The 18,183-nt window shown below is 37.8% G+C and overlaps 1 protein-coding gene across 4 annotated transcripts in view; it reads left to right on the top strand.

Annotated features, from left to right (window-relative positions):
- The first annotated feature begins 693 nt into the window (after positions 1 to 693).
- Positions 694 to 18,183, top strand: part of LOC123504571 (beta-1,4-glucuronyltransferase 1-like) — a 29,793-nt gene continuing 12,303 nt past the window's right edge. The window contains exons 1-3 of one of the 4 annotated variants that reach the window (XM_045255176.1): positions 694 to 1,292; positions 6,817 to 7,051; positions 12,291 to 12,933. In XM_045255176.1, the coding sequence (XP_045111111.1) occupies positions 6,954 to 7,051; positions 12,291 to 12,933 (741 nt within the window). In that variant the 5' untranslated portion in view covers positions 694 to 1,292; positions 6,817 to 6,953. The remainder of the gene's footprint in view (positions 1,293 to 6,816; positions 7,052 to 12,290; positions 12,934 to 18,183) is intronic. The other 3 variants (XM_045255179.1, XM_045255177.1, XM_045255178.1) reach the window with 3 other exon arrangements.

Genomic DNA, 18,183 nt, shown 5'->3' with positions numbered 1-18,183 from the left:
TATATATATATATATATATATATATATATATATATATATATATATATATATATATATATATATATATATATATATATATATATATATATATATATATATATATATATATATATATATATATATATATATATATATATATATATATATATATATATATATATATATATATATATATATATGTGTGTGTGTGTGTGTGTGTGTGTGTAGTGAAGTGTAGTGATGATCAAACAAGCGAGGAAGAAAAGGAAGCCCCGATGTATGAAAGGTGGTATGATGGCAGTCTGGGTGGTGACCTTCTTTTCCGAGCTAGGGCACAGTGTATGGATGTGAATGGAAGGAACTACAGTGAGTCCAGCAGCAAGGTGTGCCAGATGTGTGACATGGGGAAGGACGAGACGGTGGAGCATGTCATGCTGGAGTATGAGAAGTATGAGAGACAGGCATGAGATGATGCAAGTGATCTTGAGTGAATTAGGGCATAATAGGAATGAAAGAGTGGAGAAGACAGGAAGGGAATTGATGGTGTTGCTGTTGGGACTGTGTATAGAGACGAGTGAAAGGATGATGGAGGCTGTGAAGGAGTATCTGGAGAAATGTGGCGACTGTAGGGATCATTAACGAAGAGAATGCTACTTTTTATTTTCATTTTTTTTTGTCTTTTTGTCCTCTACAGGAGCAGCCGATGCATAGGCCTGGCTCTGGAGCGATCTCGAGCCACCTGTTCCATCAAGATCAAGATCAGTAAAACAACAGAGCTCCCAGCATATTATCAATTATCTACGTTCGTACAACACTTATTAGTCAGGAATCTTACTGGCTGCTACAGGAATGCTTCCTCTATAAATGTGAGTAGGAACAAATCCAACTAACATAAAAAAAATACTAAAAATGGCGTAAACCAGGGATATCAACGCCGCTTCCCGCGCGATACGCCAACGCCACCTACTTAAACAATCATCCATACCACCCACTATCACGGTATTTACTGCCTGCTGTCTACTACTACCTCTACTACTGTATTACTACTTCACTGTGACTATGGTACCCCCTCCCTCAACTCGGAGCAAAAATAAGAAGCAGGATAAGGAAGATACCAAGAGTGGGTCCTGATCCATGAACAGCTCTGAGCTGGGGCTGGCGCGGGTTAGCCACCCACCACCACAACAACAACAAAGCAGATGACACCACCATGGGCAACTCCAACCCAGCCACCACCACTACCACATTACCCACTGATGTGCCTGATGTAGCAGAGATAATCTCTAAGGAACTCTCCAACGCCAATTTATCAGGTGAAATGTTATCTCTAGTAAATATTATCTGTAAAGTTATTCAGTCTCAGTTTGACTCTTTCTCACTAAACTTGTCAATATGAATGCTGCAAAAGATCAACAAATTGTTAATTTAGAATCTAAAATCATTGCTCAAGAAAATAAGATAACGCAACTTGAAGATAACATTGAGGACGTGGATCAGTATGAAAGAAGGGATACTGTGATTATTAGTGGTCCCTCCCTACCAGAAGAATCCACACAAGAGAATCCTTCTGATGTAATAGTGAACACTATCAAACACCACCTTCATGTCAACATTTCACATTCAGATATTAATGTTGCACTCCGCCTAGGCCCAAAAACACAAGGTAAAAATAGACCAAATAATAGTAAAGCTTCAAAACTGAGCAAAAAAGTCAGTGTTAGTGCAAGCTTGCATTAAAGCCACAACTTCACATCAATGAATCTCTAACTCCTAAGCGACGATCCATCTACTCTGTCATTCGCAAAATTAGGGCACAACACAGACACCGTTTTCAACAGTGCTACACATCTAATGGTAGAATTATAGTCAAACTGAAAAACTTAACAGTTAAACATACTATAACATCTAAACAAACTTTAGCATTTTTCCTAGACAAGCACCCACTATTCAAAGATGTAACTGAGGACCAAGAGAGAATACAGAACCGTACCATCTATAACTAAACTTATAATGATCTGTGTATCTGATACCCTTATTCTCTGATATTGCCCTATATGTCACAGTGTAATGTGTTACTATTATATCATATACTGTGCTTTTATGTATTATGTATTACATGTTATATGTTGTGTACTACATGTTATATATTGCGTACTGCATGTTGTATTACGTACCACATATTAATATTTCATTTTCTCAGTTACATTAAGCTCACATAGATTTTGATTATTATACAATTATAAGCATATCTGTAGCAGACTAGCAGCCACTTAACTTTTTTAGTTTAATCTATCTATTTATTTATCTATTTTTTCTTTTTCTTTTTTTCTCAATTTATTTATTTATTTATATTTTTTTTGTCAAGATAACATTACTCCCCTCCATGTATCTCCCTCCCTTACCACAGTACTTCTCATTACATCCCCTTCTCTTAATTTCACGACCACACATACTACTTTTCATTTCTCTTCTTACACATCATTACATTTCATATCACACTTCTCATTCTTCCTTACTCTCCTACATTCTATCTTCATTCTCTATCCATTCTATCAATGATATATTATGAATCTTCCTGATGTAAATCTTTATGACACTTTTTGATAATCCTGAAGAAGGACATGATTAAAATGATATAGGTCTGGAAATAATTAATTCCATGTACAACTCCATATGCACTGATAATATTTGTAAATATCACGACATTAACTCATACAAGGCAACACTTCCCATTGGCTGTCCTGGTTATTTAAACATACTTCAAGTGAATTTTCGCTCCCTAAGCAAAAATTATGATAAACTATTTATATTTCTTAATTCCCTACCAAAGCTTCCTGACGTATTATGTGTTAGTGAAACCTGGCTCAAACCTAGCACTGTAGCATTAAATGAAGTTAAAGGTTTTAAATCTTATCATACACTCAGACCAGATGGCTTCGGTGGCGTCGCAATCTATATTAACAACAATATATCCAGTGTCCTAATTAGTGATTACTGTTTGTGCTATGATAATATAGAGCTTTGTACAGTTAAAATTACAATTGGTACTTCCAGCTACATCATATCTTCTCTTTATCGCCCTCATAGTAAGCATCACCAAGTAAATGAGTTCATTGCAATAATGGATAACCTACTCTCACAAAACATATTCATTAATAATAAAACAATATTTTTAGGAGATTTCAACATTAATCTCTTAGAACACAGTTCTCATCCACCAACTAACAACTTCGTAAGCACAATGCAATCTCTTAACTATTTTCCTCATATATCCCGGCCCACTAGATTTCCCAGCGACAATTCCACTGCCTCCCCCTCCCTCTTGGACCACATATGGACAAATTTCACAGTTCCCTCATCTCCTGGTATCTTTCTGTTTCCCTTAACCCCTTCAGTACCATGACGTGTTTTTCATATTCATTCTGCTTACTATTTGGTGATTTTTAGCTTCAGAAACTCATGTGGGGGATTAAAATACCAAAGACTGTAGCCATTATTCTTTTGCCCTCCATAGACCCTTCCTAATGTCAATAAAATGGTCTAATCGTTCACAAATCTCAAGGTAAAAATGTGTCCCAGTAGTGAAGGGGTTAAGAGACCATCTTCCAGTGTTCCTAAACCTTCCGATCCTTCAGAAGATCAACGATAATCATCGAGTAACCTTTAGACTAATAAACAGGGAAACCCGAGCAAATTTTAGAGCAAAATTATCAGAAGTCAATTGGAATTCTTTGTTAATACACGAAGACACAAACATAAATTGCAATCTTTCTGGACAAAGTGTACAGTATATACTATTCCTCTTTCCCTAAAATGACAAAATTCATTAAAAAAAAAAAAAGACTTGAAAAACCATGGATCACTCAAGGGTTAATAACATTTATACAACACAAATTTGCTCTCTATAAAGCATATAAAATAGGAATGATGAACTTTAATATTTACAAACATTATAGAAATTATCTAACAAACCTCATTAAGCTCACTAAAAGAAATTATTATTTATGAAGATTCTCAGATTTTAGACTAAATACAAAGAAAATATGGGAAACAATAAATGAACTCTCAAATAGCAAGACTAGAATGAATACAACAATCAAGTCAATAATACACAACAACCAAACTAAAAACACCCCACATGAAAAATATTAGATGCATTTAATGACTATTTCTCAAACATTGCCCCTGAACTTGCACACAAACTGCCACCCACAGAAATCTCCCACACCTCATACCTTTGCGGTGACTATCCACACTCTATGGTGATGCCTATAACAACAAACTATGATACAATAAAAGTAATATCAGAGCTCAAAAACAAAAAAAAGGACACATTGATGAGATATCAGTTGCTATTATAAAAGAAAACAAAGACTTATTTGCCAAACCTCTCACAATTCTATTCAACCAATCAGTCAAGACAGGTACTTTCCCTGACAAGCTGAAACTTGGTAAAATAATTCCTATTTATAAATCAGGTAACAAAGCAGATGTATCAAATTACCGACCTATCTCTGTATTACCAAACTTTTCTAAGATATTTGAATCATTAATGAAAAACTACTTATTAAATTTTTTAAACAGGATGAAAATTTTAAATAATAGACAATTTGGCTTCAGACCAGGCTTTGGCACATTTCATGCTTTAAATACATTTATGTCTGATCTCCATACAGCACTTAAAAGGAAATCAATTTTATCCATTACTATAGACTTCCGTAAGGCTTTCGACACAGTGCAACCTCATATTCTCCTAGAAAAGATGCACCACTGTGGTATTCGTGGATGTGTCCATGACTGGTTCAAGTCTTATTTACATAACAGGCAACAGTATACAGTATTTGACAATCATTTAAACCAGTGAATCTAGGTGTACCTCAAGGAAGCATACTGGGCCCTATACTCTTCCTTATTTAGATTAATGATATTTCCAATATATCAAATACTCTCCACACTGTATTATTTGCGGATGACTCTACTTTCTATATGATAGGATAAAAACCAACATAATTAATTAATAGGGCCAATACAGAACTTCTAAAATTCTCTGACTGGTGTTTAGCTAACCATCTCATAGTTAATACCAGCAAAACTTATTATATGCTATTTTCTAACACCATTACCACCTACCAGCCACTACCTAACTTAACTATACTAAATGATGATATCCTGCAGGTTAATCAAATAAAAGTCCTTGGTATAACATTTAATAGAAATTTAAACTTTAAGCACCACCTGTCCAACCTATGTTTAAAGATATCAAGAATTATCCCACTCCTACTCAAAGTAAGACATTTAGCCCAAATTAATATTCTTAAATGTTTATATTATGCTCACATATATCCCCATCTTATTTACTGTAACCTTATCTGGTCTCTTACTTACCCATGTCATTTGTATCAACTCAATATACTACATAAAAAAAATTATCAGGATAATAACCAACAATAGTTTTAATGAGCACATCCCTCCATTATTTAAAACACTAAATATCTTGAACCTTGTTGACTTATCTAAACTGAATATTGCATCTTATATGTATAAAACAATAAATTCTAATAACTATAACACTCAACCTATACACAATTACCAAACCTGTAACCAGCATTCATTGCATATCCCCAGTCACAAACTAACACTTTTCAAACATTCACTGCTGTACCTAGGACCTAAAATATGGAATGAAGTACCACCTCATATCAAACAATCAACTAGCATATCATCCTTTAAGCAAAAATTTAAAAGACATATACTATGTTCTTACTAATCTTTCTATTTCATCTTATGATAATGATAATAAATGTAGAATTATTACTATATTTATTTTATATGTACCTATTATTATTATTATTATTATTATTATTATTATTATTATTATTATTATTATTATTACTATTATTTTTAGTTATTTTATTAGTGATATGGAAAATTATATTTTGGATAGGAGTTTACTTTTATATATGACAAAATAAGTGTATGTACATATGTAATTACCCAATGTGTTTAACATAAATGGACCTTTTTTTTTTCTCTCTCTCTTCATGCAGAATAGTTATCTTTTTGTGTATCTTTAAATTCATATTATTGCCCATAAAGCTATCTATAGCTTACAAAGGGCTATTTGTCATGGTAAACTATTTTTTTTCTGTTAATCCATGTACATAAGACAAATATAATAAAGTGTTTAAAGAGTGTGTGTGTGTGTGTGTGTGTGTGTGTGTGTGTGTGTGTGTGTGTGTGTGTGTGTGTGTGTGGTTGGCCTCCCAATTAAGGAACGTCTGTGTGTGTGCGGTATTGTACAGACTGAAAGACATGTGGTCGCGGCGTGTCCTTAACAACAGCTTTGAGAGCCCAATATAATATCAGAAAAATAGAAGAGCTTTTTGATAAAACTTTAACCTTTGATAAATCATGTAAATTAATCCATGATACTCGTATTTTGACTGTGTATTATTAATGTGGTAGGCCAATTCGCCTTTTTGTTTATCAGAATACCTTGTCTATATTTCTTATCTGTATTGTGATATTTTTTCATTGTTATTACTATTATGTGGACTATAGCTATTAGATGGAGAATTTTGTAAAATTTTTTTTTATTTGTAAGATATATTATTTGTGTGTGCATGTGGGTGTGTGTTTGTGCATAAGGGTGAGAGGTATGCTTTTCTTTTTGATTATACGTGAAATATTTTTCTTTACCTGTAGCACACATTTTGTGTGCAATAAAATTTTTATTACATCAATTTTGTGGGCAATTGCACGTGTCTTTGTTCCCATACCAACATTTATTATGTTAAGTCAGTTTTATAAGTATTATCATTGCATCATTACTCACAGCTGTGGGAGGCATCAGCAGAGCACTTTATAGTAGGACAGCAGCTGTGAGGTGAACCATCATTCTCTCTCTCACCGCCGTCGAGGTGAGATGGGTCTCCTGCTCCTCTTTTCCTTTACTCCTCAGTATCATTTGCTTCATGCGTCTCCGCTCTCTACTCCCACAAAGGAGTGTGCTGGCCAGCGAATCTACAAGTCTTGGCTGCTCTGTCATCGCTGCTGGATGTGCTGAGTGCTGGTTAGTGGTGGTTGTTTTGTTTGGCAGTGTGTAGGTATGTACATCTGGAAGAGAATGGGAAATATTACTGTCAGTGTGATGAGTGCTTTCGAGAAATAAAGCACTTTTTTTTTTTACCTTGAAGTGTTATTTATATCGCCATTATTCCTTCTCATTCATACCCTGTTGATATTTATTATCATCATCTTGATAATAGTCCATCGTCCAACCTAAGAAAGTGTGTGTGTGTGTGTGTGTGTGTGTGTGTGTGAGTTGCTATTCTGTGGTCGAGGTAATACCAATGGACTACGCCTGATCCCATTCATGTGTTCGGTGCCTTCTCGGAGCTTCATGAATACCAATGAACTATGCCGCGTCTTAGTCGTGTACTAGACACATTTCTGAAACCATCGGAGCCTCAACGCCAAGAAGCTGAAAAAAGGATACTGAGAGAGCAGGAGAGACCACATCGAGTTTGTTTCCGACAACTGGACTCGATAGGAAGAGGTATAGACACCTGTCGAAACGATTATTTATTCCCAGTGAGTTCTAACTGCATTAGTTCTGATCCTATAGATAAGTTCAGAAGGTGCTATGAACTTACCATTTACGTAAAAACTATCTGTGACCTCACTGGGTTGTGTCTCACAACTCAATGGGGCAGTCACACCTTACCCTCTAAAGACATCTCTCCTTTTTCACATAGAAGTATATGCACTAACCATACACACAATCTTCATTAAATTTTTAAATTATGGCAACTCCAAAACCAGCTTCGGAGTCCCCTTCTGGGGAACGGACTATAAATTCCCCTGGTTTGGACTGCGCTTCCAGTATTAATCCTGAATGTCTTGGCACTCGACTCGATGTTTTCTTCATTGACTTCTCCAACATTCACTGTCTTAAAAGTAATTTCCAATCTACAGAACACCTGTCGCACTCCGAGTCCGAGCTATTGCACGATATTGCACAATTTATTTGGCTACTGGATATAAAACCCAAGGGAGATTTTCTATATTTACCGAACAAAAAATTATATCTATACATAAGATGTTCGATACGTCACCGGCAATATAAACCTCACTTCTTTTCGTCGTCTTTTCCACTGACAGTCATTACAATTTCCCCCTTTCAGTCCAGTTACTCATATCAGATACTCATATGTAAGGATTACTTTTACTTAGTACATAAATACAAACGTAACACACCACTGAATATAATTACTGTCTCAATATATCCATACGACGTACTTTACTCATCGTAACTTCCTCATCAATGAGTCTCATGTGCAATAGTCCCAAATTTCTCTTGATAACCGTAAATAAGAATTACTTTCACTCGTACACGAATGCAAACAACCAATGTAACACACCGCTGAGTATATCACCATATACATTACTTTGTTCACGAATATAAACAGCGTAACGCACCATTAAATAAAATGACAATTCTTGATGTATCCACACCACAGCTCCACTCATGTAACTTTCTCATTAATGAGTCCCACATGCAAATTACGTACGGAGATATACATGATTTCTTTACCCATAATACGTAATGAACATATCAGCGTCATATTGATCGAAAGTACACACACGATTTATATCCACATATATTGAATAATATGTAAAAATCCTATTATTATCCTTCCTCCATTCTAATTTATCTAAACATCATATCATTATTTCTCCTCCATTCTAATTTATCTCAAGGACTGCAAAGCAACTTATAAGTTACACTTGTATGCCCATCCCGTAGCCGGAGGACAGGCCCGATCAAAGCCTCAGCTGACCCTCCCCTCTGGTTCCTCTTTCGCGCCTTTCTGTCCCCATTCCTCTCCAACTTTCTTTCAATAACACGCCCATCAAGGATACCGTCCACCAGTCATGTAAGATCTACATGTGTGGTACCAACAACATGCATGTAAAGAACATAAACAAGACATAGCTGTTGTCCTGTTCCAGGATGTTTTTCCTGATACCCTGGCCTGGTTTTTAAAACTATTTCTTTTTAATCCTTCTAATCCATTTTTATGGCTGGGTCAATATCTGAGTTTACAGCAACACACTGAGTATTGGCTAACCATCATACATCCATGTTTTCTTCATTTCTTGTTTCTTCTTATATTACATTGTGATGTACCGATCCCATACACTACCTCTCCTCTACTAAGCCTCATTTTTTCCTCATCGAAACAGGTGTCTGAAACAACTGATAGTAGCTCCATTTTTTTCCTCTAGAGTCAGTCTTTAACTGGAATTATCAGTGCTGTATACCTCTCTCCTAACTTCTCTGATTATAAGAAATTCATTGACTGTTCAACTTCAAAAGTGGAGCACATTGTCTCTCTATACCTACAGGCGCTATAGGCCATAGAGTAAAAAAAAAAAAAAAAATTTCTTATCCTTTCGCGAAGATCTCCATCCTTGGAGATTTCAGTGTTCATCACCAGCTTTGTCTTTCATCTCCCTTCACTGACCATCCTAGTGAACTTTGCTATCCTCCATGACCTAGAGCAACTGGTGCAACACCTTACTCGTGTTCCTGACTGTCTTGGATATACGCCTGACATTCTTGACTTTTCCTTACCTCTAATCCTTCCACTTATGCTGTTACCCTATCATCTCCGTTGGATTCCTTTGATCACAATCTCATATATGTATCTTGTTCCATTTCTCCAGTCCCTCCTTAAGATCCTCCAAAAGATTCGTCTCTGCATGTTGAGTGCATAGCAGAGATGATAGTAACTTATATGGAGGCATACATTCCTCACTCAATCTCTCAACTTAAACCTTCCAAACCTTGGTTTAACACTGCCTGTTCTCACTCTATACATGATAGAGAGATTGCCCACAAAAGGTATTTGGCCTTTTCATTACCTGAATCTCATGCGCTTTATATTTCTGCCTGGAATCATGCCGAGTCTGTTCTCCAACTTGCCAAATAGAGAATGTCAAAATCCTTCGAAATCCAACTCTTCTTGAGGCTTCTGGAATCTGGCCCAAAATACCTCAAATAACTTTATTTCGTTATCCTTCCTTTATTTCATTCTGATGGCACCACTGCCATCTCTTCTGTCTATAAAGCTGAACTCTTCTCTCAAACCTTTGCTAACAACTCTACCTTTGATGATTCTTTGCTTTTCCCTCCTTTTCCTTTTCCCTCTGATCATTTCATGCCTTTGATTAAAATTCTTTATAATGATGTTTTCCATGCACTCGCTGGCCTAAACTCTCGGAAGGTTAAGGGATCTGATGGGATCCCTCCTGTTGTTCTTTAATACTGTGCCTCTGTGCTTGCACATTTGTCTGGCCAAACTCATACTCCTCTGTCTATCGACTTCTACATTTCCTTCTTGATGAAAGTTTACCTACATTCAATCTGTTCCTAAAAAGGGCGACCGTTCTAATCCTTCAAACTACCACCTTATAACTTTAATCCCTTCTTTATCTAAAGTTTTTAGTCTATCGTCAACAGGAAGATTTAAAAAAATCTGTCACTTCACAATTTTCTGTCTGATCGCTAATGTGGCTTACATCATGGTTGTTCTATGGGTGATCTTCTGGATTTCCTTACTAAGTTTGGTCATCAGAGATTCTGGTGTAACATTTGCTGTTGGCTCAGACATAGCAAAAGGTTTTGATAGAGTCTGGTACAAAACGTTGATTCCCAAATTACCCTACCACAGTTTCTATCCTTGTCTTTGCAACTTCATCTCAAGATTCCGTTCTATTGCTGCTGTGGTAGATGGCCACTGTTCTTCTATGTCTATTAATAGTGGCGTTCCTCAGGGTTCTGTCCTGTCACCCACTCTCTTCCTACTATTCATCAATGATCTTCTAAACCAATCTTCTTTCCCTATGGATTACTTCGCTGATGATACACCACCTTACACTTTTCCACGTCTTTTCGGAGACCACCAGCCTTTCAGGAAATTAATAGATCAGGCAGAGATGCCACAGAACGCCTAACTTATGATCCCTCTAAGACTTCTGATTGGGGCAGAGATAACTTAGTAGTGTTCAATATTTTAAAAACTCGGTTCCTCCTTCTATCAACTCCACACAACTTTCCAGACAACTATCCTCTCTTCTTCATTAACACACATGTGTCCCCCTCTTCTACTCTGAATACCCTTGGTCTGTCCTTAACTTATAATCTAAACTGAAATTTCTCTTCTTATTTTTTTGCCAAAACTACTTCTATGAAGTAGTTTTAACAAGTCTCAGCCACTTTTTCTCATCATCCCCTCCAACTCCTAACTCCTAAGCGTCATATTTTATCCTGTATGGAGTACTCTTTGCATGTACGTATGTGGGATTCCACTCATATAGTTTAATTAGATAGGGTGAAAACAAAAGCTTTTCATTTTATCAATTCCTCTTCTCTGAGTGACCGTCTTCAGACTTACCCAGTACCCTCAATCATTCATAGCTTTCTCGGTTAAACTCTGGAACTCTGTACCTGCTTCTGTATTTCCATATTCTTATGATGACCTCATTTAAGAGGAAGGTTTCAAGACATTTATCCCTTTTGGCTAACTTTCTTGGATCTGTACGGGGACTGGCAACTTAGTGGGTCCTTTTTTGTTTTTACGGTTTATTTTGCCTTTGACAAGTTTTCTGCTTAAAAAAAAAAAAAACCACCGCTTCCGTGCTGGGTGTTCTCTGCTTCTTGGTCAACACGAATCATATTGCTTCATACGGCTCTCTCTAGACAGCCCTTTTAGATAAATAGGTTGTTGTGATAGGATGTGCGTTTTCTTGCTTTATGGGCACTAGATTCTTGTTTTTTTTTTATGATTCATGAGTGTTTATTGTTGCAATATTGGGTCAAATCTTTGACTTTTGTTTTTATGTACGGGTCACTGGCCAAGGATAACAAATTAGGGAGAAATCCAACTAAGGTGCCAGTCCCGAAAGACATGTCAAGAATATTCTCCAAATTAAAGGTTAAATGTCTTTGAAACCTCCCTCTTGAAAGAGTCATAAGAAGAAAATACATAAGCAGGCAGTGAGTGACTCCGGAGTATCTCTCTCTCTCTCTCTCTCTCTCCTGAAGACCTGGAATGGCATATCGTGTCACCAAATGGCATTATTGTATTTATTGGCACTGGATGCTCCACCTCCCTTTGATGCTGGTACGCACATCTTACTAAATTTGTATGAGAGAGAGAGAGAGAGAGGGGGGCAGCCGATAAACAACTCGTCTAATTTTTTTCTCAGTGACATGAACAGAACTTTACCCTTTCTTTCACCAGGAGTGCATCAGGGATAATGACGTTGCGCGTGGCATTGGTGCGGACCTCCTTGGTACTCAACACTTTATTGGTGCTGTATCTCTGCATCACATGGATCTTCCCAACCCCAAGCCTACATTCACTCTCCGCCAGGGACTTAGTTTACCTCTCCTACCCTGCCGCCGTCCACTCACAACCCAAAGGCATTGATGTCCTCGATAGACTCAAACATAGAAAAATTGAATCAGAACCGGTATTGTCGGCCCCCATTCCCCTGGACCAGCCTCTTGGCACTGTACAAAGAAATAATGGTATTAAAGACGTGTCTCTGCACGACAGGATGACACCAGAACATCTTCCTAAGCAGCCGGAAGCAGTGAACGGCGATGGGAATATAAAATCAGCAGTCACAGAGTACGGGGCCCTGCAGATTGACCCTCCTGACCTGCCGCCCGAGTCCCTTGAGCACAAAATGTTCCCAGACTTGAAGGAGTGCACCACGAGGCCCCTGCGACCCTTCTTCAAGCAGCGGGGTGACTACTGGGTCCTGGAGAATTACCTGCCGGCGACGATGGCGTTCCGGTGTGACGAATCTATCACATTCTCTACACACGGCGATTACACCTTCCTCGATAATCTGGGGCCTGTTGCGTCCCGCTGGCAGGTATGTAGATTAATGATGGTAGCTTCTTTTTTTTCATAGACCATGTGGGCTTTTCACGGGAATTTATGGACTAAATGGAGGTACTTTTTGGGGTACCTCCTATCTGGAAGCCCACCGGCAAGGGAACCGTTACTAAGTAAGGAAGCCCAACCTACATTCGAACCGTAGACAGGGATTCAAACCCGTGCACTTGCAGACCCCTCGGACCCGAAAGCGCACGTGGTTTCACTGTACCACGGCGGCCCCTGAACAGTACTAAGAAATGTGTGAAATCTTTAAATGCACATACAAGAAAAAATTGGATAAAATCAATAACTTTTTGCAATGTTTCTTATAACAATTGAAATTTGCTGTAGATCAAGAAGAGTGACTAGCAAGAAGTGCAAAGTAGCGGTGGAACGATTTGGTGTTCCACATTGCGTATATTTTTCCATAGGTTGAATGATCTTTTTCTTTGCTTTTATCTTTTACATTTAGTTTGTTGGCTGTCTCTCTCTCTCTCTCTCTCTCTCTCTCTCTCTCTCATATGTAGGGGAAGGTTGGGTAAAACGGACACTTGGGGTAAGACGGAACTCCTAAATCCAAGCATAAAGGGCGAGTTTAAAAATTTTACTCTTAGATGTCCTTCACGTCTCCCAACAATGACATCATCATACCAGTAGGCACGCTAAGTTTCCCTTGCGCTTCACAGGGAAATAATTGTCATTTTATTCAGTGCTGATGTTATACGCACAAGGTAAGACACTGCTTGCTTTATATTGGTAACAGTTACTTTAATGATTTAGTACTTATTTTATACATACCAATGAGTGTATACATGATATATAGATGCCATAAATTGGCATAGTAGACATAGATACTATGGTAAACATTTCGACATTTGAATATTTACTAATGGGGTAAGATGGACCCCATGAGAGTGTGTCCTGGTGTGGTTGAAGAAGAAATACTGGGGACCAGTTCCCTGTGTTTATTTGTGAGATACAAAGCTTACTGAAGCTTGGAGGCTTGGTAGCGGCGTGATGAGGCTTGAGAAGCCGGCGGCTGGGGTGAAACTTGTAGTCGGTAGCGGCCAGGGTGAGGCTTGTAGCAATGGCCATGATGAAGAAGAATTACAGTCTAGACAACTGGAGTCTGACAGTGTACAGGTAGACTGGCTGTGCAGGACAAGACAAACAAAGAGGCAAGCGGATGCCTGACGGAGCGTGAGTCTATCCCCGAAACTGTGTTGGAAACGACTCGGTGCGTGTGGGTAAATTAATGCGGAACAATACACAGCCACAGTACATAGGGTAGCCTACTGTGCATCAAAGTAGTACCCATCATAAGTGGAAGGATGGGTTTGTTATGCTAATTGCAAAAGCTGGGCTCATGAGTAGTGTGCAGGGATAGATGATGATGATGCTGAGGAAGAGTTTTTTTGTGTGTAAATTATGTCAGTAAGTTGTGCAGGGATAGATGATAATTATGGAGATTTTTTTTTCGTTTGATTTGTACCAATAAATCTAGCTCATGAGCAATGTGAAGGGTTATGATGATGACGAGGAAGAGTTTTTTTTTTTTCTTATCTGTGCTGTATGCCAATAAGGATTTGTTTCTTCATGTTCAGTTTGCGGGATAAGATTCTTGGTTAATGTGCAGAAGAGGTACCCCTTACCAATCTCTTCAAAGTAGTCATTATGAAGAAGTTATAATAGTATACTTGTGATGTATAAAGATTTCGGAAGGCGGTCGACCTTACGTAGGTCACACTGCTTTCTTGAAAATCACCCATCTCTGCCAGAATCTAAGTCCCTAACAGATCCGTTCACTGTGGTACGCAGGTGAAACTGAGCCTCGCAACACCTCAGTCACGTACCTCTGCCCTGACAGGAACAAGTTCTTATTACATGTGAATTGACAAAATGTCATCAACGTATGTGTTATGAGACAAAAATGTAAATAATGCACCACCTTTCTCTTTGATGATAACTTATCTTCGTCTTTTTCCTCAATTCACACTTTCATTCATGTACTTCTATTAATTTTCAAACATGAACGCTTTTCATTGGTTCGTGAGCGCAGATATCAGCGCAGGTATCAATCCGCAATGAAGGATGAGGGTAACACGTGTACAGGTGCCCAGTCCTTACCCTGCACCCGCCATGACACGCTGTGAAGACTGTGATCTCGGCTTGCTGGAGTTTGCTGTCAAGTACAGCGGAAAGGTTGTGAATTTGATTGCTGGGAAATCATCGCTCCTGCGATGCAAGTCAGTGTACAATCGAGAAGAGGACCAGCCAGGACCTTCATCCTTTCGTTAAGGTATTGTGGAGGGTATTGGTAGAGGTAGGGCATATTGTGTGGAGCTATAAGAGAACCGGTGTGGGGGAGGGAAGCTGCCCCAAAGCAAGGATACGTTAGGTTAGGTTTATGTTAGGGTTAGGTTAGTGTTGTAGGGGGGGGGGTCCTTGGGGCGCAGCCTCCCGGTTAGGTTAGGTTAGGTTAGGTTTATGTTAGGGTTAGGTTAGTGTTATAAGGGGTTAGTTAGGTTGGGTTACGTTAGGTCAGGTTAGGTTTATGTTAGGGTTAGGTTAGTGTTGTAGGGGGGGAGGGTTAGGTTAGGTTACGTTAGGTTAGGTTTATGTTAGGGTTAGGTTAGTGTTGTAGGGGGGAGGGTTATGTAAAACTTCCCAGTATATAGGGATATTTTCGAACATTTGGGGAAATGTCCCTAGATATTTCAAAGTCTATATATCACTCAAATATACCTCCCCCTAAAACCCCCGATTTCCCACAGGCCCCCAAACTTGCTAGGACTGGGAAGGGATAATTTCAGTGAAAATTATTCTTGATTTTTTTTTATTTTTTCAATTTTTTCCTTGAAAATGGCAGTTTTTGTCTATAGATTGTCTCTGACCCCCATATATCACCTCTTTTGGCTCCCCCCACCCAAAAACCCCCGATTCCCCACAGGCCCCCAAGCTTGTTGGTGCTGGGGGGGAGGGGGATGGGGAAAAGAAGAGGGACTTCTTATGCATTTTTACCAAATTCTTACCCCATCATTTTATTTTGAGCCCAAGAAAAAATATTATTTTGTAAATTCTCATGCTTCATTGTTTTCCTTCATAAACCGTGACCCGGGTGTGGACATCGAAGGTAACATCCCAAAGCACCACCACAAACCCACAAATCCATCAAAATCATATAAATGTAGTTTCTAGACTCAATACTTTGTTAAGTGGTCCGTCTTACCCCACCTACATACATATATTATATACATAATTATATATCATTGTGTAACGTTAGTAGAAATATGTATTTAGGTACTGTACATATAAATGACATACACACACATACTTATACATACGTAAGCATGTAAATACTGTATATAAGCACTTACATACGCGTACCGTATATTAGGCTACAATGATAATGAATAACTGTGAAACGAAAATTCTTTGCAGAGATTCTTAAAGGAATAGAGAGATGTGGCATTTCTTATTTCCTCTGGCAAGCTGTTCCAGCATTTGGCACCTCTAGTACAAATATTATTTTGGGCATGACTTGTTCGGCAGAGTGGAAGGGCTTATCGAGAGAATATCTGCTGTTAGAAACTGGGAACCATTGTCTACAGAAAAAAAAAAAATTACAAACAAATACATAGGCTTGCAGAAGTAATGTGTCTTGTACCTTTATAATTTTATGTTCGTAAAACAGTGGATTAGTGTGGTCATATTTATGTCTAAAGAAAATTATGCGAAGTAATTTCTTCTGTGTGGTAATCGCCGCTGTGGTACAGTGGAACCATGCGTGCTTTGGGGTCTGAGGGTTCTCCAAGCACACGGGTTTGAATCCTGTCCATGGTCCGAGTGTAGGATGGGCTTCCTCACTCGGGGCAACGGTTTCCTAGCGGGTGGGCTTTGAGATAGGAGGTACCACAAAAAGTATTCCCTTTAGCCCATAAATTCCCGTGAAAAGCCCACATGGTATTTAAAAAAAAAAAAAAGTTCGTCAATGTGAGTTTTATACACTCCCCCAAATTCCCAAGCAGTACAACAAATATTGGTGGGCTAATGACATATATTTTTTCAAAGAAGTTGATGTGAGGCAATGTCTAATTTTATATAGTACACCATTTAATGTAGATAATTTAGTGCAGATATCATAAAAATGAAGTTTCAACAATAACTTATTGCATAAAAACTTAATCTGTTCATCATGCGTTATGGAGAGGTTATTAATTTTGATATTAATATTACAAAGGGTTGTGTCTACATTAACTTTTAATTTGTTGCTATTAAGCCAATTTCAAATGTGGACCACCTCCTCATTCATGCTGTTCTGCAACAGTGTAAGGCCATTACCTTGAACATAGAGTGTAGTGTCATCAGCATACAATAGGAAATTAAGATGTGAGCTAAAGTGGACAATATCATTAATGTAAATTAAGAACAAGATTGGCCCTGTGGTACACCGGTGCAAACAGATTTTTGTGTAGATTTGCAATTATCATAAACTATGAATTGCTTTCTGTGACTTAAGTAGCTTTTAAAGAACTGAAAACATGGGCCAAGGATTCCATATACGTTTAATTTCTCTTAACAGAATTGAGTGAGACAGGGTGTCAAAGGCCTTAGATCAATCACAGAAAACTGATAAGTGATAAAATTTGTTGTCATTAGCACTATAAATAGTATTACAGAGTTGGTGAATAGCTAAATCTGTGGAGCAATTAGATCGAAAACTATATTGGTATTGTGTTATGAGTGAAAATTTTGTTAGGTAATCTATCACTCTCTCTACTAAGATTTTCTCAAATATTTTACTTAGAGAAGGTAGAATAGAAACAGATGTATAATTTGTACAAGATGTTGTGTTGGTGTGCCCTTTTTAAATATTGGAGCTACCTTGGCTATTTGCAAACATCTAGGGAAATTACCTTCTTTAAAAAATCTGTTTATGATATATTCTAAATATGGTGCTATTTCATCACTGCATTGCTTTATGACACTGATACTAATATCGTCGTAACCAGGTGAAGTTGTTCTAATATTTTGTATTATTCTTTTAATTTCTATAACTGTAGTGTGCCTGAAGAAAAATGAAAATTTAGTGGGTCCAGGCAAATAACGTTTCAAGGAAGTTTTATGTCGAGCTTCGTCGGTTACCTCAGAAGCAATGTTACGAACGTATTCATTAAGTTTATTAGCAATTTATAGACTATTATTTGTTACAGTGGACCTTGTAAAAGCCTTAGAAGATGGTAGT

This window comes from Portunus trituberculatus, chromosome 16, assembly GCF_017591435.1.
Source record: "Portunus trituberculatus isolate SZX2019 chromosome 16, ASM1759143v1, whole genome shotgun sequence".
Lineage (NCBI taxonomy): Eukaryota > Metazoa > Arthropoda > Malacostraca > Decapoda > Portunidae > Portunus > Portunus trituberculatus.
Note: the sequence above shows the minus strand (reverse complement) of the source record. Positions and strands in the feature narration are given on the sequence as shown.